The 27,959-nt window shown below is 44.7% G+C and overlaps 3 protein-coding genes across 9 annotated transcripts; 2 read left to right on the top strand and 1 right to left on the bottom strand.

The window, feature by feature from the left end:
- Positions 1 to 12: 12 nt before the first annotated feature.
- c13h12orf43 (chromosome 13 C12orf43 homolog) lies at positions 13 to 1,938 on the top strand. 2 transcript variants are annotated; one of them, XM_040195783.2, is made up of 6 exons: positions 13 to 207; positions 492 to 522; positions 740 to 838; positions 946 to 1,020; positions 1,118 to 1,205; positions 1,284 to 1,938. In XM_040195783.2, exons 2-6 carry the CDS (start codon positions 492 to 494, stop codon positions 1,630 to 1,632), a joined length of 642 nt encoding a protein of 213 aa, XP_040051717.2. In that variant the 5' UTR covers positions 13 to 207; the 3' UTR covers positions 1,633 to 1,938. The 2 variants fall into 2 exon arrangements, with proteins under 2 accessions (XP_040051717.2, XP_040051716.2); XM_040195782.2 differs by having other exon boundaries at positions 62 to 207; positions 935 to 1,020.
- hnf1a (HNF1 homeobox a) lies at positions 1,929 to 6,841 on the bottom strand. Of its 6 annotated transcripts, XM_040195775.2 has the most exons (10): positions 6,225 to 6,841; positions 4,907 to 5,106; positions 4,609 to 4,789; positions 4,208 to 4,410; positions 3,748 to 3,890; positions 3,521 to 3,662; positions 3,253 to 3,441; positions 3,055 to 3,170; positions 2,884 to 2,968; positions 1,929 to 2,280 (listed from the first exon to the last, which is right to left on the bottom strand). In XM_040195775.2, the coding sequence occupies exons 1-10, from the start codon at positions 6,527 to 6,529 to the stop codon at positions 2,150 to 2,152; spliced, it is 1,695 nt and encodes a 564-aa protein (XP_040051709.1). In that variant the 5' UTR covers positions 6,530 to 6,841; the 3' UTR covers positions 1,929 to 2,149. The 6 variants fall into 6 exon arrangements, with proteins under 6 accessions (XP_040051709.1, XP_040051707.2, XP_077943117.1 ...); XM_040195773.2 differs by having other exon boundaries at positions 3,253 to 3,662; XM_078086991.1 differs by having other exon boundaries at positions 3,064 to 3,170; positions 3,253 to 3,662.
- On the top strand, positions 5,923 to 27,848 carry msi1b (musashi RNA binding protein 1b). Its single transcript, XM_040195776.2, has 16 exons — positions 5,923 to 6,006; positions 10,415 to 10,779; positions 11,058 to 11,098; positions 11,601 to 11,682; positions 11,828 to 11,912; positions 16,676 to 16,717; positions 18,595 to 18,687; positions 21,628 to 21,676; positions 22,157 to 22,239; positions 22,322 to 22,439; positions 23,224 to 23,304; positions 24,335 to 24,391; positions 24,737 to 24,799; positions 25,038 to 25,192; positions 25,969 to 26,014; positions 26,112 to 27,848. Exons 2-15 carry the CDS (start codon positions 10,721 to 10,723, stop codon positions 26,008 to 26,010), a joined length of 1,050 nt encoding a protein of 349 aa, XP_040051710.1. The 5' UTR covers positions 5,923 to 6,006; positions 10,415 to 10,720; the 3' UTR covers positions 26,011 to 26,014; positions 26,112 to 27,848.
- The last annotated feature ends 111 nt before the right edge of the window (positions 27,849 to 27,959 follow it).

Genomic DNA, 27,959 nt, shown 5'->3' with positions numbered 1-27,959 from the left:
GTTCACGCGATTCCCCTCGTCGAACAGACTCCATTACCCAGAATCCCCAGCTCAAAACAGACGACCCCGGCAGCACGTGCGTTATCATGGCGGCCACAGCTAAAAACATGGCTGGTGGTTCCGACGATTCCAGCAGCAGCAGTGATGATGAAGTGATGAAACGATGTAAAGAGGCGGTCTGGGAGACACGAAGTGACTCAAAGAAAGGTGAACGTAGTTTCAGTAGTAAGACACGAGGCGAATGTATCGGTGCGGATGAAGTGGAAGTGCCCAGAGCCTAGTGAGAAGTCCTTCAGATGGAAACGTGCTGGTTGCGATTAAACATTGGTTAAAGTTACATAGCTGTCAAAAATATTCCATTTTTTTATGGGACTTCAGGGCTCGTCAGCTTGCTTTAATCTCGCAGCCGGTAGTCTTGTTTTAACCATCGCCACCAATAACTGAGCTCGCTAATCCCTTTCAATCATTTGGTAAATGTGTGTTCGTTTCAGATGGGGAGATTAAGGTGCAACATTCAAAGCGGTAAGCCTATTTGTCAACATATCGTTTATCCATACATGATTATTAGGAAGGAAGACAAGTTTAGCTGTCCAGTGTCTGTAGAAGTAGCCTACAAAACAAATCTTCCTTCATTTAGCAAACTGTAGTAAAAGTCTTCCAGCTGTTGCATGTCTAGATTAACTTTATATCATTGGCAATATCGGACTTGCATACAAATATTTGAATATCTGTGCACCAGTTTTGTTGTCGCTGACCACGAACACGACTGCAACGAGCTCCAGGTCACCCCGGGGTTTCGAACCCACGTCGCGGCCAAGCTGGGGCGTCTTCTTGAAGGGTACGTGCAGCTGGACTGCGGAGGGACGTTCTTAACGCAATGATCTCCTGATACTGTGAGCAAAAGATGCACATGTTTTAACACTGTGTCTGTCAGTTCCATTGCAGAAACGTATACTGAAAATGTATCCTGTGTGGAACCAAAACGATGTGATAACGATGATGATGATGATGAAGAAGAAGGTGAAGTTTCTCTTTCCCTATTTTGGTACCTGCTGCTTTTATTGGAATTGCATTATCTTGTCCGTACATCTAACTATTTTTTTCATGGTTTTTTTAGGATTTCGTCTGTTTTCTACGTCCGTACCGGGACAGGCAGCCAATGATCCTCCAGCCCCTGTGAGGCGTCGGCCCGTTCCCAGCTCAAGGTTTTTCATTATTTAGTTTTCAAAGAACCTCATTAGTTTTTTGTATAGTTTTTAACAATCTTCGTCTTTTGTTCACAGTGATAGCGACAGCGAGATGGAAACGAGGCTGATGGAGGCAGCGGTGTCCGTCAAAGACATCCTATCCCAATCGTCACAGCTCTCTACGCCCGTCGCTCCCTCCGCATCGCAGAACAATGAGAAAAAGAGGAAAGTGGCAGAGGGAGAGGAGAGTCATGTTTGTGTAGCGAAGAAGAAGAAGAAGAAGAGGAAGAAAAAGAAGAAGCAGAATCAAGAAGGGAGTGAGCAGGTGGACGTAGCAAGTTCTCCTTGTGCTCAAAGGACTGGTGAGCAGGAGGACACACAGGTCAAAGTCAAACGGAAAAAGAAAAAGAAACAAAGAGAATTACACACAGAAGAACTGAACTAATGTGTTTGTAACCCAGTCCGTCAAGCTTGAAGGTATATTTTCCCCCCACAAAATGATTCATGTCTTTATTAATCTGTATGTACACGGCAATTGTGTGTCTTCAAAAAAAAACCCTTGTGTTTCCATCGCTGATCGTTATTCTTGAAATAATCTTTTGTCATGAAATATTTTATGATTCATCAAGGGGAAAAAGGCACTTTAGGGCTGTGATAAAATCAATGCAGGTAACATGCAATTTAAAGTTTCAATTTAATGCACAGTTTCTTAATGTTACCAAACATTTTAATAAAAATACATTTTAGTGTTTATTTTTCAGTTTATTGTTGTATCAAAAGTGAATCTTCTCTAATGCCATTTCTTGTTCGTATTACATTGGAGTTTCAGAGAGCCTTTGAAACACGACCCCGGGGCCCTGAGTCCAGGCTCTTCTGGTCATTTACACCACAGGTAGCTGTGCATCCAAAACACAATGTCCACCCGACTGACCGGGAGGAGACGCTCAGTTGCCAGAGCACTTCTACTGAGCAGTAGAGACCATTTGTGTGGGGATGTAGGCGCTGATGTCTGCTGGTGAAGGTGACAGCAGGTGAGACTGATGACTCTCCGTCGACTGAGAGGCAGGATACAGCTCCAGCCTGTCGGAGGAAGCTGTTGACACAAAATCATTTAAAATAAGTTGTTGTCAGAAAGAAACTCCCCTTCCTTTCTTCCATCACAGAGACCACAGGTGGTTATATTTAGATATGATGAGGTACGAGACAACTTCCATTACTGCTGATGGAAGAACAAACAATGGCTACATTTGACAATCTTTTTGTCTGCGGAAGAAGTGTGGATTAAAAGTGGTTCACCAGGCTGTTATGTGCCACACTTTTTCTTGGCGGAGAGCAGTGACTTTCTGGAGTCATGTAGTCACCATGGCGTTGCTAGGCAACCAGCTGAACTGGACCGGCTGCTGATTCCAGCTTCAGATTGAATGAGAGTGGTATAAATCTTCCTGTCTGACTATTAAAAAGGAAGCCTATTTCCCCAAAACGAACAACTTATTTTGAAATTTCCATGAACACTTTGTGGCGTTCCGTGATGCAATTTAATGAGTCCAGTTTGATTTGTGTCAAGCTGGAAGGTCAAAAATCAATTGTGGATAGGAGGTCCCTTTTGAAATGAGCTCAACTAGACATGATGTCATACCAAGGATTTTATAAAAGGTTGTAGATGTTTAGGAGTAGACCCATATATACAGCTGTGTACCTGGCACAGGTGTGTGCGGCTGCAGGTGGAGGGAGTCTTCTTCTAAAGGTGATCCCCTCTGTTCCTCGGGATCTGCTGTGAGAATCTACCGCAAGGGGGGAAAAAAATGGCCGTTTTTACGGGATGTTTCCTTTTTCCAACAGACCAACCTGTCCGTCATGAGTCTGCTACCTGTCTTACGGCAGTGAGGCTGGTAAGCGTCCCCAGGCTGCTGCTGTCCGTGATGACCATGGCCTGAGACAGCAGACTGGACGTGTGGTACTGAGGCGAATCCGACTTGTTGTACACTGTAACGAAGAAAACAGGTGAGCGAGTCCTCCCTCGGACAGAACACGTTGAGCTCACGCCGGTTTGTCGCTGTGGTCTTACTGTGACACGGCAGCTGCGCCATGGTCGCCATAAAGGGACTGGCCCCCATGTGGCTCTGCAGGTGGTGTGACAGCGGCTGCTGGGGAGAGCCGTGAAGCTGCTGCTGGAAAGAGATTGGCTGGAGAGTGGTGAAACTTCCCCCGACGTTGTTGATAACAGGCACGGCCTGAGGCTGCGTGGAGGCTAAACCTGTCAAAGGCCACATTTGTTCTTTTCAGGTTTATTTCTTGACAGAGATGAGAGGGTGAACTAGCGAGGGCGATGTTACCAATGAGAAGTGACGACTCCCCGATGCTCATGACGCTGGGCAGCGAGGCCATGATGAGGCCCTGCGAGGAGGCAGGGGAGGCCGACAGGCTGTGCAGCGAGGTCAGAGTGCTTACCGGGGGCAGTGGGCCACCGCTGGACACCTGAGAACAGAGGACGGTCACGAGGACAGCAGCGCACACAGGTAGCCTACAATACAAACCAGGACCATGACACACATGCTCTCACCAGCTTGGGGTTGTGCGTCTCGAGGAGTGTGTGGCTGGGCTCCAGCTGGATCGGGCTGACCATCAGATGACCGACTCTGTCCCCCAAGCTTCCTCTCGCTGAGCTCAAGGTGTCACACAGGATCTGCTGGCTGTATTTGACACCTGGAAAAAAAGAAGTCAGGCCTCGCAACACTGACCGGGTTCATACTTTACAAATGCGTCAGACAGATGCATCGGTTGACGGCTCCAAGGTGCAGCACGAGAGCAACAGGGAGACAGAAGCACTTTCTGAACCAGAAGAGTCAGGTCTGCAAGAGTGCGCAGGTTAGTGCCGCATCTCAAGAACACCTTGAGATCCGGAGTAGGCAAGTTTAACTTTGTCTCCCTGGCTTTCTTTCTTTTCGAGGCAGGTTTTCATTTCACTCTCGGGTTTCAACTCATGAGTCCACAAGCCTGCCTGAACACCGTACGGGTATTACCTTGCTCCGGACTCGGGGGGAGGTTGTGGTGAGAAGAGGAGGTGGACTGGCTGGTAAAAGGCGTGTCGAGAGCCAGTTTGTGACGGAACGCCTCCTCTTTCCGGCGGTTGGCGAACCAGTTGTACACCCGGACCTCGGTAACCAGGTTGGAGCCGAGGCCGGCAAGCTGAGACGGAGACACCCCCCTCTGATGACACTCCGCCCTGAGGGACAAAGAGCACTCTGATACTTTACATTTTAATGGTGAGAGTGAGGCCAACATTTTTTTTAACCATGAAGCATAAAAGGTCAACCTCACTAAAGTGCCCCGTTATTTGTGTACTGTGGTGCGAAGGTGACAGAAAAGTAAGATGGATGAACAATCCATCCTGTTTCATCCTTGTAGCGTCACTGTGCCTCACCTGTTACAATCCTCAACTAAACCTTCTCTCTCCTCTTTGCTGGGGTTCTTCTGCCGATCGTAGGCGTGGAAGAGGATCTGCAGGGATGCCGGACCCCATTTGAAGCGGTTCCTCCGTCCCTTCCTGGTGTCTTCTCCTTGCTCCTCTGCAGATCCAAGGCCATGTTTTGCGTTGGTAAATTCTGAAAAGGAAAAGCTTCTTTTATTTATAGCTTTTTTACAACATTTTTCACAGCGATTTAGAGATTTGATATTTGATGTATGTTTGAAAGCAGCTCCGCCGCTGCTTGTGTACTCACGCTGGCTGATCTCGCATTGCTTCTTGACGTACCAGGTGTACAGAGAGGCTCTCTTCTGGTTCTTCATGGGCGTGCCTTTGTTGAGGTGCTGGGAGAGATGGGACTGGTTGAGTCCTGTGGACTCCACCACCTCTCTCTGAGGGAGGTTGTGCTGCTGCATGTAGCTTTTCACAATTTTAGCAACGTGCCACGGGTCCTCCCTATCAGACAACGACATCATTATTTTCATCAACCGCCCACCTCAAAGTCTCTAGTATGTGTGTGCTTTTCGCTTTTTGTTTGTATCAGAATCCACACAATAAGCATTTATTAACAAAGTATGTATGTTGGACATACAAAGGAACTCGCTATGGCAGATGGTGTATAAAATTGGACAATAATACAAATAAACACAATATTATTATATTATATAAAATATGAATATTTAAATGGTTTCTAAAAAAAGTGCTTAACAGTTTGCCACAACATTAGACATCAAAGATGGCCGCTGAGGGGGAAGTAGATAGAGGCTTATTGACAGAGAGAGATAAGGGAAAGCACAAAAGGGCAAAGTCCAGCTCTGTGTGTTCCATGCAGGGAAAAACTGAAAGGTTTATGAAGCCTTGTTTAACACTTTCTAACTGTCAGGTCAGGAACATTTAATACACACACATTTTTGAAACTCTGACCTTACCAGATTTGATTTCAGAGACAGTAATGCTAAGTATATATATATATATTTAAACTGGCACTTTTTTGCAGTTTTTAATCCTTTTTAAAGAGACAGATCTCAGTACATGATAGCAATGTATTTCAAATAACAGAAAAGTAGGGTGTACAAAGATGTATAAATACTGCTCTTGCCTTATGTACACATAGACAAGACCAACCCCACTCCATTAATCTTCACCCATGCATGGAGCGTATTTATCAAGAAATGGCCAGAGAATAATGATGGTGGTGGGTAATTAGTAACTAGCAAGGAGGAACCCTTTTTAAATTCCCCGTTAGAGGCCAGATTGCAGCGAGAGAGACAGACAGAGAAGCAGGAGAAGGAGGGAAGATTTGGTGGAGAGAGGGGAACTTCAGAAGAAAACAGACAAAGAAGGGCATGTTATCAGGTAAACTGCTCCTTAGTTTTAGTATAGAGAGGGCGAAAGAGAAGAGGGGGTAAACGAAATACAGTATTGATGAGGTGGTCCATGTATTTTGGAAGTTTACCCGATCAGGTCTAACACAGGCACAACCCAATGGCTGTGATGGATTTGGCAGTTATTGAGAATTAGGCTGATCTTGATGTTGCCAAGGTGCTTCCAGAACAGCGCCGGGATCTACTTACTGCAATAGCCGGTCCACTTCAGCCCTCAGTTTGGCCGCCTCCTCTGGGAGAAGCTTTTCCAACTCTCGGAATATTGGCGGCGGGAAATCCATTTCTCCTTCCTCGGAGCTCTCTCCATCCCCCCTCTCTCCTCTCTCGGCGCCAGCACTCGCCCTGTCTCGCTCCAGCTCTCCTATGGCTTGAACCAGGATGTCCCGGGACAGTCCAGATCCCAGCAGGGCCCAGATCAGCTGCTCCTGAAGTGCGGTCAAGCGGCCGGGATTCGCCGTGGCCGCTGCGGCCCTTTCCTCTAACCTCTCTTCCATTGCTCTGATGCCTTACCTCGCCTCCGCTTTGCAAACAAACACGGCTCTAATGTGCACCGGCTCATTCAAGCCAGACAGGCAGCGTTGGGCCTCATTGTATTTGCAGTCTCTCTTTAGCTTAAAAGAACAGATAATTTCATTTTTCCTGGGTTGAATTTCCTCCGAATGCGTCCTGAGCTGCCTGGTTTCAGCTCTCCACCTGCTGTTTTGCTATCAGAGGTTAATTTTCTTTTTTTTTTAACCTTCCTCTTCACCCCCTCCTCCTTACATGCATCCTGTGAACTTTGTCCCCACTCCCTCAGTCCCCAACAGTGACCAAAGTGCAATTTATAAACAATAAATTAACATGAGGCCATGTTACAGTTGCATGCAGCGCTGCAACAGGTTGTAACAGACAAAGACGACAAGTAGAGACAACGTATTTATACACTAAACTTACACTACTTCTTTTAATGTTACAGTCCAACTGACTTTTAGGACACATTTAGATAAGCTCCTCTGACCATTTTATTTAAGTTACGGGGTTCCAAACTTGAATGTGGAAGCATGTATTTATAAATGTCACAATAAGGTCCCAGAACAACATTACATTTGCTGAGTTGAAACACGTCTTGATCCGTCCCACGCGCCACTAGAGAGCGCTGCCGCGCCACGCCGGTCTCAGGACGTGAACGACACCAGAGTTACCAAAGCTAGAGGCTGTTATATGCACACAGTATCACCTATCACCAAGAGAACAGCATTCACAAGCTGGTTCAAATCTGCATCACATCATTTATTTGTGTGTGCAGGTTGGCATGTGTGTGCAATGCATAATGTTACATGCTGTTGTGGAGGAAGTTCACAGATCCTTTGCTTCAGTAAAATAACCAATATCACAGGGAAATGTGTATAATCTTAAGTAAAAACATAAATTAGTAGTAAATAGAACGAGTAAAAGTACTCGTTCCACAGAAAACTAGCCCTGGACTGACATAGTATCATATTTTTTATTGTATATTCTATGTATAAATGATTGTGAATAGAACGTTGTTCTTGTCCACGGATGAAGTCTCTATTAACTACTTTATATGCAGTCGGGTAGTTAAGGCCGGTTGTTTCCAACCTAAAGGTCAGGCCGTCTCCAATTGACAAAAATGGGGGGTTGTTTGATTAGTGTGATAGGAAGGAGGAATAAAAAACAGCGCTGCGACATAAATCTGTACCGAAACGTTTTGAGCATCTAAGTTGAGTGTGAGAAGTTTACAGATAAAATCCCTCTTCGGTGGAACTGACAACAATTGTATAACACTTGAAATGTATACAACTAACAGCTTATTATAAGGGGTCACAAGCTTAAGGGGGGAATAAAATACTGTTATTACTACTATGTTATTATTTTGAGCCCCATTTGCTCACCTGTTGATATTATAACCATGTTTATGTTTATATCACTGCCTTGTGTTCTACCGTTGCTCTCAATGAGGACATATTTTCGTTTCCTTCCCTGGTTTGAAGGACCAGTCTAAATGTCAAGTGCAGTTTAGGTTGTTTATTGTTTTTAAAGACCACCTGACTGTCCTTTAAAAGACTGCAAACATGTTTATTGCCATTTCTTTTAACTTCTCCCTAAACTCAGAAATTCCTCCGTAACTGTTCACACAGACTTCTATCAATCACACTTCTTGATTTCCCAATTGATGATCCCTTTGTCTTTGATCCCCCCCTTCTTGTTTGGCAGGAATGATAAGTTGGAAGTGGACTGGAAAGGAAAGAGGGCAAACTGAAAGGGAGCACACCTTTGAGAGTTAATGTAGTCCTTTATCTTTTCTCTCTCTTTCAGTGTAAAACGCTCACTTTCTCTGCCTGGTTACCTTAGACCATTCTCAGGTTCAGCCTATCAGCACCTTTTTGTGTAGAGCTCTTGTTACCCCACCCCACCCTTGGGAAGATGGCATTATACTGTATTTGGAAAGGGTAACAGAGCTCCCTCTATCTCCCTGAGACATGCCACTGACCTGTAATTAAGTCCCATTGTACTATTCAGAGAAAACTCCTCACCAAAACGGACAGAGGGCGATGTGTGTGTATTTCCAACAGCTAAGATACGGCTGTGACTAATGCCCCTCCACACAAGCTGGGTTTATCGAAATGGACCACACGCAGCACACAGCAAGGCTCGCATTTTCCCTCTCCGGAGAACTCAAAGCTACGTTGATTGATAATGAGCTACAATCCACACTGTCCATCTCTCATTAGTGAGCTATTGCTGGCTGTCTCTCCCTGTTTTCTCGATACTAGCTCTCTGTCGTCCTCTGCCTGAGCCTAAAGCCCTCCCTTCCACCCCAAACCCCATCCCCACCATGCAACCCCATCCCCATGCAACCCCATTGATCATGCATGCAGAAATTTAACACACCCCTTAATTCCTGTCCAAATAGCCCCTGTCCAACCTTCAGAACATTGTCTTCTCATCTGTGGAGGATAGAAATGTGCATGCAGGACACTGGCCTGCACAGTGTGGATTGACTGTGTTAATAAGGACAATCGTGAATCTAAATCTGTGCCCAAACATCCTGGGTTACACACCCCAAACTTGTGGTGTCTCTCTGAAGAAGTTATTGTTACAGGTATATGTGTAATTCGGAGACATAACCAGCGCCAAGTGTATTGGACTCATCAGTATGCTGAAAAGTATGCAGACTTTCCAAACTTTGCACCAATCCCGACAAGAGAGCAGCCATTTTACAGCCACCGTAAACCAAAGCAGTTGTCGTCTTTGTGTTGCTCAGGCTACCGATTGGCCTTAACGTTGGTTAGCAGGTCACATGTTGAGTCAGTGTTGAGAAGATTAGCTGGTGCTGGCTTTGATACTAATTAGATACTTAAACCCCGGATATGAATGAGCACACAAACCTCCTGTTGTACACCACATAGCATAAGCCTGTTTGCTATATGGAAGGTGTATTAAGACAAACAGACACAGTGTTGGTGGTGATGATGAAACCAGAACAGTGAATCAACACTGCATATACATTCACTTAAAATGACACATAAACCCAGGTATGTTAGTGAAGTTATAGATCAGTCGTTCAAAATTCAACAATGCGTAACAAACCATAAGTTGTTGTTCAAGCCCCTCAGACACATACAAGAGCATGTAGGTATATTAAAGGGCAAGTATGCCTGATGTTGATTTAATTAAAGCTTGTTACTGATATCAAGGAATGATTATTAATTTCTTAACTAACTGTTATTATTCACTTTTTGGCCGGACTAACTTTTTATGAACACTGTAAGGACCAAACATTTTTCGAGCAGTTTACAGCATTTCGTGTTATGTGTGTAGTGTCTGTGATACACTTGAATTGAATTGACAGCCTTTACCATTTGCTGCCATTACTTCCCTGAGAATATCATTACAAGTCGCATGCACTGTTTTTTTGCTGTAACAAGTAATATGTTTTTTCACGCCTTTTGTTGTCATCCTTCTTTTTTAAGAGCGTCTCCAGACAGTTTGTCAAATGCAGATTATTTCTTGTAACTGATTGTTACTCGTTTACACTTCATCCTTCCTAGGATGGAAATTGCAAAGTTAATCAAAATCTGCCATATTGTGAAAGGAAGTTTAAACATGTTTCCTTCATAAGAAAGGTTTATATTTTTGTACTATTATTTATTATTACCTGATCTATTTTGTACATTGTGTAGCTGGTGTGCAAGAAATGTGTTAACATTCTGACCTTCAATTAAAAATACTTTTGCTTCAATAAATTGAGCCGAAGAACATCTATGCATTTTTTTGTAAATATAAGTATCCCTGCCTACCTCAAATCCCCGATTGTGAAACCCCGAAACATCCCTTCCCTCTAAAAACGTGACATTTCTTTATTGTGGAGGGTTCAGCGGAAGCAGCGTGGCTGGCAGGCGATGCCTTGAAACCCGGGCCGCGTCCCCCGGTGGTGGGATGAGCGAAAAAGCGACTCAGCATCGGGATTGACCGACTGGAGTAGGAGGAGGAGGAGGTGGGGGTGGAGGAGGAGGAAGAGGAAGAGGAGGAGGAGGAGGAGTCTGTCCCAGCATCTGGCCCGTTCCCCTCCTCTGTCACCCCGGGCCAAACCCGCCCCGCTCCTCTCACTCAATCTGTTCTCCCGCACGGCTCGGCTCGGACACACGCAGCTCTCACTCCCCGACGCGCAGCGAGCACCCGCAATGGAGACGGAAGGCAGCCAGACCAGCCTGTCCACCACGGACTCCCCCCACGACCCCTGGTAAGGAAAGAACTAACTTTAAAAAGAAAGTCTGGGGAGCGACATCTGCTCGGGAAACGGAGGGGTCATTCTGCAGAGGAGGGGAGTCCGGGTCCGGTCAGGGCTCGCACACCTCCACACACAGAGCAGCTTCCCCTCAGATCAACTCCGAAGGGATGTCTGCACCTGCAGGATTACACTTTACAAAATGCAGTTTACAGTTTCATTTATACAGATGAACTAACCTGAATCCTCAATTCATGAATACGCAAAAAATGTTTTTCTCTTTTTGTCCACAGTAAAATGTTCATAGGGGGTCTCAGCTGGCAAACAACACAAGGTAAAACGGTTTTCACTACTTATTCTTAAATAAAACGACACTGTCTGTTCTTAACACTCCCGGCATGAATCAGATGGAACTGATGGAAACTTATTTTGAAAGGTGTATTTCTTCTATTCTTGCATGCCTATATTGGATTTGTTTATTTTTTTTACTTTTGAGTATGAATCCTGCTCCAGAATGAATGCTCTCTTTCATTCTATGGTAGCTCTGAAAGAGTGATTCTTAAAAGCTCATTAAAAAGGGGGAATTTAGCTTATTCAGTTAGTAATAGGATGAACATTTTTGTTGGAATTATTGTTCACTTTAGTGAAGTCCCGATTACAGGTCATCGCTTGTTGCAATGTTTGATTTAATCATTTAATCGTATGAAGTATGCACTTTTCTGATGCAAATCTCAGCAGAGTCCAAGCCCTTGTAATTTTGATTATTAGAAAAGTTGTCATTTTCTTGATTCATTCAATAACGTCTCTCCCCTCCACCTCGTTTGTTTTTTTCCCAGAGGGTTTGAAGGAGTACTTCTGCAAGTACGGCGAGGTGAAAGAGTGTATGGTGATGCGAGATCCGGTTACTAAGCGCTCGAGGTGAGGGAACCGTGAGGTCGGCTTCTGCGCCGCAGCTGAAAGTTTATCTGAGCTCTGTGATTTCCCTCTGCTCATAACCTATCATTACGTGTCGCCATCAGTTTCCGTGTCATTAATACCCCCTCCCCCTCCCTGATGTCTGCAGAGGGTTTGGATTCGTCACCTTTGTTGATCAGGCCGGCGTGGATAAAGTTTTGGCCCAAACCAGGCACGAGTTGGACTCCAAAACAGTGAGTTCTCTGTATTTACCTCCTCCCACCGACTAATCCCTTTGCTCAGTGTTTGATTAGCGGATTTTCTTATAATCCGCGAGAGAGGTGTATGAATGCCGCATTTTTTTATATTTTCGCTAAGGTTCCCCGATGCCAATGTCTTTCCTCGAACCAAGTCTGTGTCCGCTGCCAAAACGCCGATGTGAGCTCTTAACGTGATTGAGTCAGTAGTCGACAGTGGAGAGACACATGGGAGAATGTGTGTGTGTGTGTGTGTCTTCACATTTCAGCCAAACAGGCAAGAAAATGTCATCAAGTGTCAATCTCCATAGAAACAAGGGGACCCATACAGGGTTACCCATTTTCTTTTTTTAATTTGGTCTCTAGGAAGAGTGAACCAAAAACTTTCCTTCAGCTTTTTTTTCGTTCCCAAGGGGAAGAATTGACCCCCATTAAAAAAAAGTTTTTCAATGGAATCAGCAAAAGCAACGTGAAACCATCGGCGTGTAAAAGCAGGAAAACAAGCTCCTCAAAACGTCCTGTTGATCTCTGAAGAAATAAAACGGCCAATACAGCGATGATGAATTGTAACTTAAAATGCATTAATTGCTTGTGTTGCTGTGTGTGTGTGTGTGTCTTTTTGTCAGTAATGAATGTGGGTCGGTCTGGGAACAATGTGGCCCGTTGGTCGCCATAGGGACCACTGCCCCCGCCTCTCTCCTCTGTGGGAGTGGGGATGGCTGCCGGTTAGTCACTGTATTGAAATTAGGGGAGGCTGTTTCTTCTTACCCCTTTTGTGCTGTGAGCGATGCACCTTCTCAAATCCTTAGAGAATAAGTGGAGGTGCTGAAGAAAGGAATGTGACAAGAAGAGGGGAAGAAAAAGATTTGCTGTAGAAAGTTACAAGGAAATTATAAACGTTCCTCATGATGAATCCCAAATTAAGAAGGTTTGAATCTCTTCGATGTGGTCTAACTGCGTTTTTATTTAGTATATTTTGGGGTTTCCCCCAGTGCCCTACTGCTATAGTGTGACTTGCAGACACAACAGCTATGACAAGTAGCGGCATCATGGTTGGACGCCACTAACTCGCCATGGGGTTTGTTGCCATGGTGATCCCCCCCCCCCCCTCCCCAAACCCCCTCCACACACACACACACACACACAGTTGAAGAATGGTTCTGTCACAGAAGAAAAGAAAAAGGAAGATAACAATGCACATCATTTACAATCATTTCTTGGATACTAGAAATCAAGCCGGCATAAACAGTCACAGCCAGTCGAGGTCATGAAACTGAGGCTTCATCCTCAAAAGCAACTTATTGAGTTTATTCTTTTTTTTTGAGATGATGACACCCTTCTTTTAACGTGAAATTCCCCTCTGAACTCCTGCATGTGTTGACTGCGTGGCCTGTGGGCCGTGGCAGGGCCCCTTGTGGCTGCCAGTTGGGTGTGTCGGTGGCGTTGGGTGGGGGCCGAGGCCGCCTCAGAGAATGTGTGTGTCTGGCGTGGAGAGGGCTCAGTGATCAGCCAACAGGGGTTGGATGGTGAGTAGAGTAGGCCTTTTTAGACTGCTCCCCCCCCCCCCCCCCCCTACCTCTCTCTCTCTCATGCTAACAGGTTATCCTGTTAGAGAGGGAAGAGAAAAAGTTCTCCAGTGGCAACAGAAAGAATGTGCCATGCTGTGACCGAGTGAACCGCTCCGGCACTGGAATTAACAGAGCTTTGCGCAGCCCAGAGTCTGAAGAGCAAATACAGGGAATTTATTGCTACTTATTGTGTTGAAGGACGATTGTGTTTTGACCAGTTCAGGAAGGCAGTTTTTTTTTTTTTTACTGTGATTAATGTTAGCTGCTGCTCGGTTAGTTTCCCCCCCTGGATGCTCCCTGCTGTCTGCAAAGTTATCGACGGCCGATGCAAACTGCACCTCCGCGTGGGACAAAGTTTCCATTGAACTGCAGTCGCACCGCGGAGAAGTTCACAACAAAGTCACTGAGCTCTTTGCTGAAGCTGCATCAGGCATATGTGTGGCGCCCGTTAACCATTTCCATGCAGACCTGAGTGTAAAGTAGAGGGGGGGCGGGGGCAGGATGACCCCATCTGTGATTAGTATGGCTCTCCTGGCTAATAGGATTGGCGTCAACAAGCTTGAGTTGTTCCTCAGAGATCTTGATTGTGCCCAATCGGCACGTTGCAGCTCAGGCTGTGACGGGCGGCGCGCTCGGCTAACTGTTGCACGGCCGGGATGTAGCTGGTCAAAGGGGATTGCCCTGATTTCGTAAACCTCTCCTGGAATTACATTCGGCTTCATCCCTGTTACCTCGTTGCGTGTAGAGTGTGGAGAGGTTCATTATGTGCATCTTCATCAACAACGCTTCTGAAGTCTTCACATCTCTCTGTAGAACAATGTGTTTCTTTTTAAAATGAAATCCCCCCTGTAGGCGTGTTTCAGGTTTTGGAATAATAATTTGTAATCGGTAATCTCTTAAACTGGGTAATTATAAGCATAACCATCTGCAACTAAATACAAGTAGGGGAAAGGGGATTTTTAAGATGTTATTTCTGTGAAAAACAGTTTAAATCTCTTTCTTGATCTTAAATCTATTCTCCTTTATCCGTGTTCTACTGCTACGTCGATGTAGAAGCGCGCACACACACACACACACCCACAATTGACTAGGACGTAGTCAGAATCTGAAGCCAGTTTGAATGAGAAAACATCCCAAATGGGTGTTGATTTAATATACATTTTATAATGTTCATTGGATGTCACAAATCGTGCTTGTATGTTAACGTCTTAATGTCCGATTTTTGGTAAGTACAAAAAGACGTCCTCCATCAAATTGTCTTACAGAGTTAAACTGAACAGCATAGCTCAAACATCCTTCCAAAGTGCCAATCACCAAAACACAGGGTTTTTTTTAGCAAAAGGGAGATTTTATTGATTTTATCTCTTGACTTTGCGATGATCAACTTTTTTTTTTACCTCCACAAAACCAAAAAACGATTTCGGCCACTTTGTGTTTTAATGTCCACTCTTCCCTCCCCACGGATGTGCTGTGTGCTGCCATTTCTTTGATTTTGTTTGTTTGTGTGTGTGTGTCTGTTTGTTTTTGAATGTGCACAGGAGTGTTGGACATCAGGAGGGTTGGTGACCGGAGGTGACTATCAGAGTAGTCTAGCCACCATAGAAACTAAACCGTAGACTCTGCATCTGATCCTCCAGTATTAGCCTATAGTCTTCTCACTCTGCTCTCTAGAACAAAAGAGAAAAGGACCAACAAAACAAACACACGGTGATGTCAAACTCTTATTCAAGTAGAAACAACACCGTCACCCCGACTCTGGTAAACGCATGTTGTTTACCATAAAGGCTCTAGCTCTCTACTGTAGTTGAACTCTACCCTCTCGTGGTTACGGACTAATCTTAGCTCTGTACTGTCTCACCATCTATTAGCGCATCAGCAGTACAGTGTGGACTAGTAGTCTAGTTGTTCTCTACCTCTATTAGACTAATATAGAGGTCTCAAAATTCCAATTGTACAGCCTGTCTATGATTGCATCCTCACGGCACGGTGTGGTTCTCTCCCAAATTTAGTGGGCTCGATCGCATTGTGTGCATACTTCTATTGTTTGTGTTTGTAGTTGTAGCGTAGAGATGAGACCAAAAAAAAGGGCCAGCCGGCGCTTCTTCCTGAGCGTAACGTTAGGAGCTTCAGGGCAGAGGACGGTCGGAACGTGCAGGAGGATGAATGGTCCCTGTGGTTGTCATCACTTCCGTCCAAAGCCAAAGGAGGCCAAAACAATGAAAAACAGAATTGGGTGGATCTTGCCGTCAGTGCGGTTTGAGTGACAGCTCCCTTTCCTCTGTCCGCGTCCTCCTCTCTCCCTCCTCGGTCCATTCGGCGCCTCTCGGACACGCTTTGTCCTCCCTCTCAGGCTCTCCTCGCCGAGGTGAGGCGTGTTTGTGATTGCGGTGCCCGTGTGAGATTCCAGGAGATCACATGTCACATGGTAGTGACGAGAGAGGCAGGAGTTCACAGGACATTCCCGGGCATTCCACCCGAGCTCAGCTGCACACACACACACACACACACACACACACACATTTACAATCAAGTGCACGTTCACGTTGCACACATCCGACACTGAACGTGATAAAATGTTTGAAATAGCAGTCACAGGTCCAATTGTTCAAGAACGATTCCCAAGGCAGTTCTGGTTTTCATTGTAACCCGCAGCATTTGATCTGGAAAGAGAGGCAATGTTTTAAATATATAATTAGTAATGTCCATCTCTCAACATGGGTAAAAAAAAGCAAAACCATGTGCCACTAAATAGCACCAGAGGAGAGCTGATTTTATTTCATGTAGTTTCTCTGAACCAACTCCTCAGTGGAAACAATTCAAATCCCATCTGGGATCTTGGCTTTATTCGCCTTTATTTGTCATCTACTGATACGTCAAAGTACACCAGGACCTGTTCATTCCACGTCACCTTCATCCAGGTTTTCCTTCGCAGTTATAAATGGCGTCTTTCTGTGTTCCAGCACGGTGAGGCCTGAGAGTGATGATCCTTATAAAGACAGGTGTCTTTAACATCATTGCTTCGATTTAAGCGTCGGTGATTAACAGGTGGAATAATGACATGAATGCATTGCACCCTGAAAGACGACGCTATGATGTCAAGGTGACACCAGAGGAAGGTGACAGCTTGCCGTATCTGCATCAATGACACAACACTAAGCTGTCCTCTCTTTTTTTCTCTTCTCTCTGCCGCAGATCGATCCCAAGGTGGCGTTCCCTCGCAGAGCTCAGCCCAAAGTGAGTCAAAGCGCCTCTCTCGCCCGTTGCTCTCACGCGCATTGTTTGCAGCCAGCGGGTGTGCGTCTCCCAGCGTCGCGAACGCCTCGTAATCTGAGCAGCCCGGACGTCGCTGTGATCGCATGTTGACTGAAAAGTTGACAACTTTACCGACACCGATTGTTGTTAAACCCACCTAAACGAGGACGCCGTGTCCACATCTTTCGGCAGTTTGTCTATTTAATGAACAACAGCACGGTGAGAAATAGAGAAGATACCTTCTGAGGCTAAACGAATGAAGGAATACTGGTAGTGCGTGTGTAGCTACTGTAAGGCTGGGCAATTTATCGTTGTAATATTGATTTTAGGGAATTAGGCTGGGGATCGTCTTACATATTCATGATCGGAATAAGTATTGTCCATTCTTGGTTTTGAAAGCTGCATTGCAGTACATCCAAGTATTTGCTGAAATCACCTGACTGTCTAAGTTGCTGTTTTATTTTTTGCCTATTACTGATGATTATCTATCAAAGATTTTAGATAGATGTAGATATTTTGTAAAAGCACCGACAGTCCACCTCCAACCCATAGTTGCAAGATTGTAGTATTTGGGCAAATAAATGTTAATATTAGATTTTATCCATGTCGGTACTACATGTCGTGTTGTACTATTCACAAAGGGAACAAATCACAGCACAAATCCCTGATATTGCTGCATGTACTTTTCATGGATGTAGCGATGCAATGCACAATGAAAATGAAAAAAGTTAAGTGAAGAAAAAACTTGCTAAATATATGTATTTCTATTTCAAATTTCTAATAGTTAGATGCTGTAAAAAAGTGGCTCTTGTCTGTTGTGTGCTCACTGACCAAAGATTTCATTACACTGGATTTTGTGTTAACAAATTTGAATGGATGTCGGGCGACGTCCTCTGTTAATGTGTGTAAATTGAATATACGACCTGCTTCTTTTTTTCTGATTCCTCACTAAATTTTAAGAAAATTTCCGCCCTATGAAAGCAAGAGAAAGTAATGCACAACATCGAAAAATAATTAAAGTGTAAAAACCCAGGATTTGCTTGTCACCCACCACAGGAATCAGTATTTTTTTTATTTAAAGATTTTGTGTACTTTAAAGCAGCAAACATCATGCAAGAAACAGATATACAAGAGTTTTCCATTCTTTTTCGGCCTGGAGTGGAAGTGTTAAGAGGAGCACGGGGTTTAGTAATGACCCCTACAAACCTTATTAACAAAGCTAAATCATGTAATAGAATAGCATCATGAATGTGTGTGCTTTATTAAACATGAATACGGTTGGTTAGAGAAAGGTTTATAATAATTGTCAAGCCTCCTTAGATTGCGTTGTTTGTAGTGCACTACACAGATGATTGAATTGTCACCAGGTTGTAAAAACACTTTTCATTTAGTTGGTCAAACAGTGTATTGCATTACCTGTAAAGGAAATTGTGTCAATATGCCTTATGTTTGTACTGTCCTTTAGCAGGTTTAAGTTACACCTAAAGACAGTGAAGTTTTCTGCTGTTTATCGTCTACCGGAGCTTTTAATGAAGAGTATAATGATTATTTTATTTACATATTGGGAGCAGTGGTGAGGATAACATAATTTATTTGTAATGCGGTAACAATTGCAGTTACAGGAAAAAAATATCACTTGTGTGTTGCTGCGTAATATTCATTTGACGATAAATATACAATTAATTTATCTATTTTTAGTATTTTGTATTAAAGCACATTGACTTATACTTGTAGCGGTGACAAAAAGTAAAGTTTTAAATATGGTATTAGATATAACATATAATCAAAAAAGAACAAGACTATAACAGACAGTAAAGACGAAAGAAACGCGTTCATCTTTGCCTTTCTTCCTCTTACAGTTGGTGACTCGGACCAAGAAGATCTTCGTGGGAGGCCTGTCAGTGAACACCACCATCGAGGACGTGAAACAGTACTTTGACCAGTTTGGGAAGGTGAGAGATATTTTAACGTTTAAAGTTTTTCGGGATGTCGATGTCTGTGGTGAAAGCGTTTTGACAGAACATCTTCACTGTTGATCAGAATTGTATTTGTGCAGAAACTAATCAACAGTAGAGGAACACGCAGTACAACTCAGCCAGCTCAGCCAGCTCAGCCGAGTCTGATTCACCACAAATTCTCTGAGAAAAACTTCACTTTGTGTCGAGCGGCCGCCTTGACGTGAAGGGGTTACTAAGCAAGGAGGAGGAGGGCGAGAAAGAGGGAGAGAAAACGCTTGTGGACGGTAGAAAGGGGAAAATAACGAGGCCGGGAGGCTCCAGGGGCAGCAGGCAAAGTTAGAGGGACTTGACGAGGGAGCGTAGAGGAGGAAGGGGGAGGAACGGGGGAGAAAAGTTTTGTGGTGAGTGTGTGGCGATGGTGAAGAAGGAGGAAGGATTATCAGAATCTGAATTAATCTGATGTAACAGCTGCTCCTACCCACAACCCCCTCCTGGCCCGTTACCGTGGTGACCCGGCTCGCCCATTGTCCCCAAGTAATTCTGTGGGTAAGGGGGTTTTGTTCTGATGGAGGAGGGACGAGGTGGTGTTTGGGGGTGTTAGCATGAGTGTGCGTGAGTTGGGCGGGGGTCAACTCAAAAGTTTAGGACCAATAAATTTAAGTTGCCTCTTGTTGAAAAACCGTCCTTCATTAATGCATTTGTTTTTTAGTACTTCTTTCTGAAGTTTTGTCTGAAGTTCTTGGATATTGTGAGGACAGAAATGAGGCAGAGAATAGATGATGGGCTGACAAAGGCACCGACAAGAGGGAGGGCCTGATTGAGAGAGCTCCGCGGAGAGAGAGAACTGGGGCAAAGATGGGGTTTTGGGGGGGGGGGTTACGGGGGCCATTATGCCTCCGTACAAAGCTAGACAAATATTTTGTTAGTTTGCCCAGAAGTTATCTGCATACTGGAAGTTTCTGGACCGTCCTGCACTCCTTAAAGGGAATTCTAATGGGAAACCGAGCGTCAATAATCAGTGTTCCATGTGAACTTTGGTAAAAAAAAAATCAGATGAAACAAAAAAAAAAAATCATATGAACTTTATCAGCAATCTGCACCGCGAACACTTTGTAAAGTCAAACGCGTGAAGACTCGGTTTTAGCCACTACGTTTCCGACCGTGTGGCACTTTATTTTCAGTGCCGAAGGTTTGGCCTCGAGTTTCCCCGCGCTCCCTCCTCAATCATAACATCTAGATGAATTTTTGCCGAGAGAGATATCGAGGGGATGGATGGTGAAATGTAGGCTCCAGCCATCCATGGAAGTTCCTGATTAGACTGCCTCACTGGACCTTTTGTGTCCCGTCCTGGCGAGGACAAAGGATCGCGGAGAGGGATGGGCCGGGGATAACAGGGAAGATGAGAGGAGGGAAGAAAAAAGGACAAGAGGGAATATTGTCCGGCCGTACGCCATTCAAATGCACAGTGTTTAAAATATCAAGCAATGGTGTGTCGTTAACTGAGTGGTGGAAGTGTTTCGATTGCATCTTGCCGAGCCATCGGGTGTTCTTGTTGGGATTGTCTAGGTCCCCTTGTGTTTGACTTCTTCACTATCGCTCTCTGATCAATTGATTGTTTATAAATGTGTCAATCTGAGGAGTTTCTAGTGGCGCTTTTGGATAAAAGTATTAGCTGAATCGCAAAAAAAACGAGGGTTCATGCGGGGACAGATTGCTTGAGCGGGTTGCAGGACGTTGAGCGAATGCCAGTCTGGGAGGAAGCAGTGACTCGGGAGGCATCAGGGTAACAGGTCCCCTTTCACACTGACACTCCTCAGTCACCTTTGACCTTTCTGTAGGCCAACTGCCCTAAGGGGTCCTCACACACACACACACACACACACACACACACACACACACACTCACACTCACGGCGGGCTGTGTGACCCTGTGACTGACAAATTATTCAATGGCCTGTATCCAGTGAACTTATTATAGACTGAGAGCCCAGATTCGTTTACCAAATGTTAATTTGCACCTACGTGTGCAGACGGTATAAAGATGTCAGCTTTTTACATAAGGAAGGAAACTTAGAAACTCATTCCCGATAGTGTGTGTGTAGAATAGACACCTGTGTCTTTGCTCTATAAAGGGAGGCCAGTCCGGAGGGAGAGGTCAAAGGGAGAAGAGGAGGAGGAATTATAGCTGACTGTGCCAACAAACAAAGCCTCCAGGCCTCTTTGTTCTCCCTCTCCTTTTGTCTCTTCTTTCTCCTCCCTTTCCACTTTGACCCAATCTTTTTTTTTCTTCTTTCCCTCTCTTACAGGACTCTCTGTGCTCTCTTTCACCATATCTCCACCTGTCGCTATTCCTCTCGCTATCAGCTCTCCCCACTCATCGAGTCTCCACCTGCCCACAGGATTCACCTTTCTGCTAACGACTGGCTCCATGTTTTTTTTTAGGGTTTCTCTCTTTGCGGCCCACTCTGTCTCACTGGCACTCTCCCACTATTCATAAAGCATTATTGATGTTGGCTCGAGCTCTTTCATATGGACTTATTGTACAGTTGCCATGGGAATGCCAAACTTTGGAGGGGAGATTATGCGCTCTCTGTGAAAGGGACGGGGACTGGGGCAGTTTAGCGGCGAATACTTTCAACTTTTCATGCCACCCATTATGCATCTCAGTCATATACAGCCGCTGGGCTAGTTTTACAGTATTTCTTCATATTTCCCTGCCGTCGCCCCATTGCCTGCCCTCTGTAACCTGCCGCTCGTCTCCAGTCCTCTCCCTCCCTCCCGCCCTCCCTCCTTCCCTCCCTCCTTCCCCCTCCTTTCTGTCCATCTGTTGCTGAGCCTCTCTGCAGAACTTGAGAAGGGCTGAGGTCAGGCAATATGCCTCGTGGCAAGAGAGAGAGCGCCGCCAAAAAAACTTTGTTGTTTGTCTTCCTCCCAGGTCGACGATGCCATGCTCATGTTCGACAAGACCACCAACAGACACAGAGGTGAGGCAGACTGACCCGTCCCCGTGTCCGTTCAATCCCTACATCCGCCCGCGTCTTCGTTGGTTTACTACTCTTCCTCCAGTCCTTCCAGGGTATCTATTGATCACCCTCCGCCCCCCGCAGGCCTCCTTCCTGTGGGCTGAGCTGGAGGAGGCGAACAGGGCTAGTCTAATTAGCCAGTCCGTTAATCTGGATCAGGATAAAGCCTCCTTAAGCACCTCCTCCCCACCAAGGGACTGATCGATTATGACAGCCTACCGGCTTTGCCCGGGCCTTCTGGCCAGGAAGGAGGGGGGAAGAAAGGATGAGTGCAGAATAGCAGCGTTGAAACGGGGGAAGGGGGGCAAATGTGTTAAGCGGCTATTACAGCACTGATTACTGGAGGCTATTAGCTGTGCTGCTGCACAGAAAAGCCTACTGTCTATCTTCCCCATGCTGTGCGAAATGTTCTTACTCATGAACCTGCCTTGTCCTCCCCAGGGTTCGGCTTTGTGACGTTTGAGAACGAGGATGTGGTGGAAAAAGTCTGCGAAATCCACTTCCACGAGATCAATAACAAAATGGTGAGCAGGTCCGTCTGTGGTAGGCTCTCGTAGACCCTTGTGGAAACTAGAAAGTAATCATACGTGTTTTGTATGGAAACAGGTGGAGTGCAAGAAGGCTCAGCCCAAAGAGGTGATGTCCCCCACGGGCTCAGCCAGGGGGCGCTCTCGTGTGATGCCCTATGGAATGGATGCCTTCATGCTGGGCATTGGTATGCTAGGTAAGGCACTATTGATCAGGACAGGAAGGATCTGTCAGCACCCATGAACATGACAACAAGTATTCTTGCACTAAGGCCGCACCCTGCATGCAGCATGGCATCTTATGGGGAGAAAGCTGACCACTAAACTGGTCGCGACGCCCCACCACGCAGCCTTGGTTGCTGAGACCTCGGCCTTTAAAAGTGCGGCGCGAACTGTTTTTCTACCCTAAGCGGACTAGTGCTGCTCATGACGGGTAAACCGAATCTCAGGGGTAAAAATAGTTGAATGGCCCTTTAATGATTCTGATCTCCTTGTTGACTTGAACTTTATCCTCTACAGTGGTGACAACCCATTTACCGATCTTAACACTGGTCAGATCCTGTTTGTGGGTCAGAAGCTGAGCTTATCAACGCTGCCATCTGCTGTTCAGTCTGAGAACAGCTCTTTTCTCTCCGGCATCTCTGGGCTTTGATTAGACGGTGCAGATTAATGGATATACTTCCACATGTACACAATATATGTTTTAATATTCAATTAGTGGTGGTATCTTGGGGTGAGGCTGTTTTATCCAAGTGTCACTTTCTTTAGTACAAAGACAAATCTTTGCAGTGTGCACTGCCCAGTCTTTTCTTTGAGAATAAATCCAGACCACAGGTGTGGAATATCACCCACCTGAATGTCACCGTCTGTACCGTGTCTTACTGTGAGGGAGCAGCACATCCACACACCTGTTATACATTGCGTGCATGCGCCCTTGTGTTTGCAGGGATCCAGATGTTAACAGGGATTTTGTTCCTACAGGTTATCCAGGCTTCCAGACAGCTACCTACACCAGCCGCAGCTATGCTGGCATCACTCCTGGATACACCTACCAGTTCCCCGGTAATCACAGCACACTTCTCTTACTGATTACTGATCAGTCTGTCCGGGAAAATCGACACGCGGCCATACGTCGTTGGTATTAAGCCGGCAGGTGCAAGTGTTCAGGTTTTCATGGTTATAACTGCACCTGTCATACAACGAAAGGACAAACACTAGAATGCTTCTAGTGTCCCTTGTAGCATATACACACATCACTACATTTAGAAGAAAAGTTGTGTTTATTGTGGTTAAATAATCTTAAAAGATTCTGTTTGAAGAAATTATGATGAAAGATACAAGGTGTGTTGTCAGTACGGCCGATGCACATTTAAAAGGAGTCTACAACCATGCCAGCAGCTTGGTGAGGCTGTAGCCCAAGGCTAACAGTGACAATGCTAACATGCTGTCATATAGTATGTAATAGTTACATTCACCATTGTAATTTTGCATCTCAGCATGCTAACATTTGCTAATCAGCAGTTAAAACAAAGTACAGCTTACGCTGGTGGCAGCTTCATGAACCAGCGTATTATAATGATGGCCTGATGATGGCACCAGAGGATCCATGCAGTCGTTTATCCAGAGAGATGTTGTCGCAAAATGTCACAGAAATCCATAATTGTCAGGATAGATTTGGTCTAAATACTCCTCTGAACTGATAAATTTACTTTAACCAGTATCATGTGTTGTTGACCAGACAGTAAACACACTGTCTTGAATACAAACATACAACACTGTGAGTCTAAATGGCTGCTTGTAAATATCAGGGAGTGGAATTGAGTGTTAGTTCGTATGGTAGAATGAAGCTAATCTAAAGTGTTTTGCATATTGATTCTTGCTACTGATTTGAACACAACTACATTGAAATCATCCCTCCAACCTTTAACTCCTCTTTGCGTTACTCGAACCTCGTGTGCTACAATGTGTGCTCCTCGTACCTTCTGCGGTCACCTGGGAGGGGTCTCCCTGCCTGTGTGTGTGTGTGTTGTCCTTGCTGGTGGTGGCGATGTTGGTGTGTGTCTCAATTGCTCTCTGATGTTTCTTGTTCTAGAGTTCCACTTAGAGAGGACTCCCCTTCTGACTTCACCCCACCCCCCTGAGCTCACAGGTCAGTCAGTCGCTCCTCTGGACCTTACAAGCAGCATGTGCTCAGTCTGCGACTATCTTTGGTTTGCATGTTTGTGTTCATCAGTCGTCCTCGGCCTCTATCTGAATTTAAACGCTCTGTGCGGTGACCTGATCAGCCCCTCTGTCTGTGTTTTGCTGTATCATCAGCAATCAACTGTCATGGATTGTTTTTACTTCTATGTTCGTGTATTCGGAAGGCTTCGTTGAAATGTTTAGAAAGTTCCTGGGGTCAGCGGCGAGAGACTTTAAAGTGTTATTGGTTCATTTCTTTGTGTTTGCGCTCCAAAACATTGAACATAGATCTTTGCTTCTCTCGCCTGCGTAGCCATTCCTCTGACAGCATACGGACCAATGGCAGCGGCAGCGGCAGCGGCAGCAGTAGTGAGAGGTATGAACATTGAAAAGGCCATACCGTTCTTCTGAAGCCACCAGCTTCTCAATATGTACAAATGTGACAGAACTCAAAATCTGAAACTGTTTTAATAACCAAGTCAGTTAGCGCTTACAAAAAATATTGCTGCAAAAGAAAAAATCATGAAAATATTTTAGAAAGGGTGGGCTCAATAGGATCTTTCGCATGAATAGAAAATCTGATAATTGTCTTTTTTTTTTTTTTTTGCTTCTAGGCTCCAACCAGTCCCGTTCAGGTGGATTTTTAGGCACAAGCAGCCCGGGGCCGATGGCCGACATTTATGGGACAGCCAGCCAGGAGTCAGCTGTCAGCAGTTACCTCAGTGCTGCAAGCCCCTCCCCAAGCACCGGATTCAGCCACAGTTTGGGGGTAAGAATCCGTCCCTTACTTTGTTATTTCAGCGATATTTAGTTCTGCGTTGGACTGGTTTCTGTCCTCGTGCTGTAACTGTTGCACAGTATGAATTACAGGTGTGTATGTATGCAAATGTGTTAAATTAAAGGGAACAAGGATAGAGAATTAAAAAAGGCTTTGTTTATCTGGTACATCATGTCACCTTGTCACTGCTTCCCCTCTAATATTATACTGGAATTACTTTCAATATATTTGGGAAAATACACGCTTTCATGCTGAGTGTTAGATGAGAAGACTTGTGCCACGCTTACGCCTGTCCATACATGTAAATCAGCATCCAGCATCGGGTTAGCTTAGCTTAGCACAAAGACGACCGGCTCTCTTGGCTCTATCCAAAGATGAACATTCTGGATTTTCATCCAAGCCTCTCCAAGAAGGCAAATAACTTGGTTACCCTTGTGAAGTGGCTGACATTGATACCGCTGTTGAATGCACTATGCTGTAAATGAACTCCATTATTTATTTGGAATATCTGTTTCAAATCCCCACTCTGCTCCTCTTTAGCAATACGTTTTTCACCAAAGAACAATTTAGTGATATCTTGGCCATTTTAGTTTAGTGGGACTTGTTCTGAGAGTTTTGGACCATCCCGTCTCAGGATGTGTGCAGTTGTTCTTTCTAACAAAACACTGCAACGGCTCACTTTTCACCTCATTTGCATCTACATCCTGAAAGAAGTAAATACAATGAAACAATTAGTGGACTCAAAACTTGTATGCTTGCTCCCACAGGGCCCCCTGATCGCCACGGCCTTCACCAACGGGTATCACTGAGACTGTAAGTCTTCATCTTGTTGCACCTAACGTATAAGACTGTTTCGCAGGGACTCGCGTGTGAGTAACCTGGGTGTTTTTTCGGTGTCTTTTCGGTGTAGACTGAGAGCTGGAAGGAGTTGAAGCTGATCTGGAGCTCATCTGGCCTGTCTCTGTCCAGTCCACCTCTCTGGCCAGGGCAGATGAACTTTCACCCCTCCTCCTTGGTGTCAGTCTGAACCCGACCCACCCTACTGACGCCTCACTTAACTCCCCCTCCTGGAAAAAAAAAGAAGAGAAAGTTCACAAAATGAGCAAAAAGGTTTATGACTACATGTAATCGCAACACATAAGATGCTGTATTTTGGTGTTTTTTCTTTTTCTCTGTTGTTATGTTTCACCATGCTGTTTTCTTTTGTGATGCTGCATTGTTTCTTTATCTGTTTTGATTGTGTTTTATTGGTTTATTTGACCTTTGAACCTGATGGAAAAAAATCTCCAGGGGGAGCCAGGTCACAGGCTGTAATTTGTACTGAAAAACTATATATTTGTCACTAGTTCATACTGAATTTTAACAAATCATTTGTGATTAATACTCTTTCTTGAAATGTGTCACAAAGTGTATGTCTTGTAGGTTTTTAACAAAAAAATCTTACACTAATAATGCTCAAACGACAAAGGTCATTAGTCACATTTACGTAATAGGCCCCAATGAGCTGTACAATTTTGTAAAATATTGTAAATATGACTGGTTTCTTGGGAGGAGGAGGGGGGGGGGGGGCAGCAGCTGATGCTTGTGTGTAGGAGGTCGGAGGCAAATAAGATGCTTCTCTCACCAACTGTAATGTGTTGGAGAGCTTGATTGTTAGGCATCATGCTTTCACAGAGAGGATGTTAACAACATATCAGTACGTTTGTCAGTGAATATCAGACCAGCCGCCTACTGTATTCCTCCTCAGGCATTTTATACAGAATCTCATTGGATTATTTCACTGTATTTCAAAACTGCCTCAGAATTGAAACACCTTGAGTCGCGGGGGGGAGGGAGGCCGAGTTTGGAAGAACACTTTACTTTTGGGGATACATGGGTGTGAGTAAAAAAAAAAAATCATGCCGTTTTCTTACTTAGTCATATTGCTGTTTTAACTGTGATTTTCAATACGCGTTGATTGATTGTGAAGGAAAATGAAGACGTCGCGTGCTGGAGCTGTTGTGCACAGTCATCACTGTTGTGACCGACATGCTCTGCAGGTTGCGTTGATGTTTGCGTGAGCGTTTCATGTGTTTCCAATGTGCGATGTGCGGTTTTCTTTTTTTGGGGGGGGGGGGAACCTCAGTTTCAAATGTGAAATTTTAATCTGACTTTTTTATTATTACATTAACATCTGTGTCAAAGTGAGGATTGTTGAACCTTTTAGAAAGGTGGCTTTTCTAACAAGGAAGAGGAGGGGGGGTCTTGTAAATGTTTGTTTAACTGTCGACCCCACTGCAGCCCCCAATCCATCACTGCATATCCACTGGAGGTCACAGACTGTAGCAATGTGACAGCTATTTTTAGACCAAAACAAGTATGTTCAGAGCTACTCGGACGTTGCACTGGCCGATCACGATAAATGTGTTTTATTTTGAATGTTAGCTTAAGAACAAAGCACCCTTCATCTACAAAGTACCAGGTTTTACATTTTGATACTTGCTCACACTGCTGTGGCCTACAAAGGTCATACTTTGATGCCGTTTTCACTGAAAAATAACAATCTTGTCAACACTGTAACATTTTCTGATTTTCTTTTTCCTGTCATGTTTATTCTTTTGAAAAAAAACTTTTTAAAATTCCTAATAAATTATTTTAAAACATTCCACATACGGGTACTGTACTTTTTTTTGGAACGGGAGATTAACAGAAAGGGAAACTTGGCTAAAAGAAAAGATATGATAATTGGTTTCTCATTTATAAAGCTAAAACTAAAAAC

Source organism: Gasterosteus aculeatus, chromosome 13 (genome assembly GCF_964276395.1).
Source record: "Gasterosteus aculeatus chromosome 13, fGasAcu3.hap1.1, whole genome shotgun sequence".
Classification (NCBI taxonomy): domain Eukaryota; kingdom Metazoa; phylum Chordata; class Actinopteri; order Perciformes; family Gasterosteidae; genus Gasterosteus; species Gasterosteus aculeatus.
This window is presented reverse-complemented; position numbering and strand designations above follow the sequence as displayed.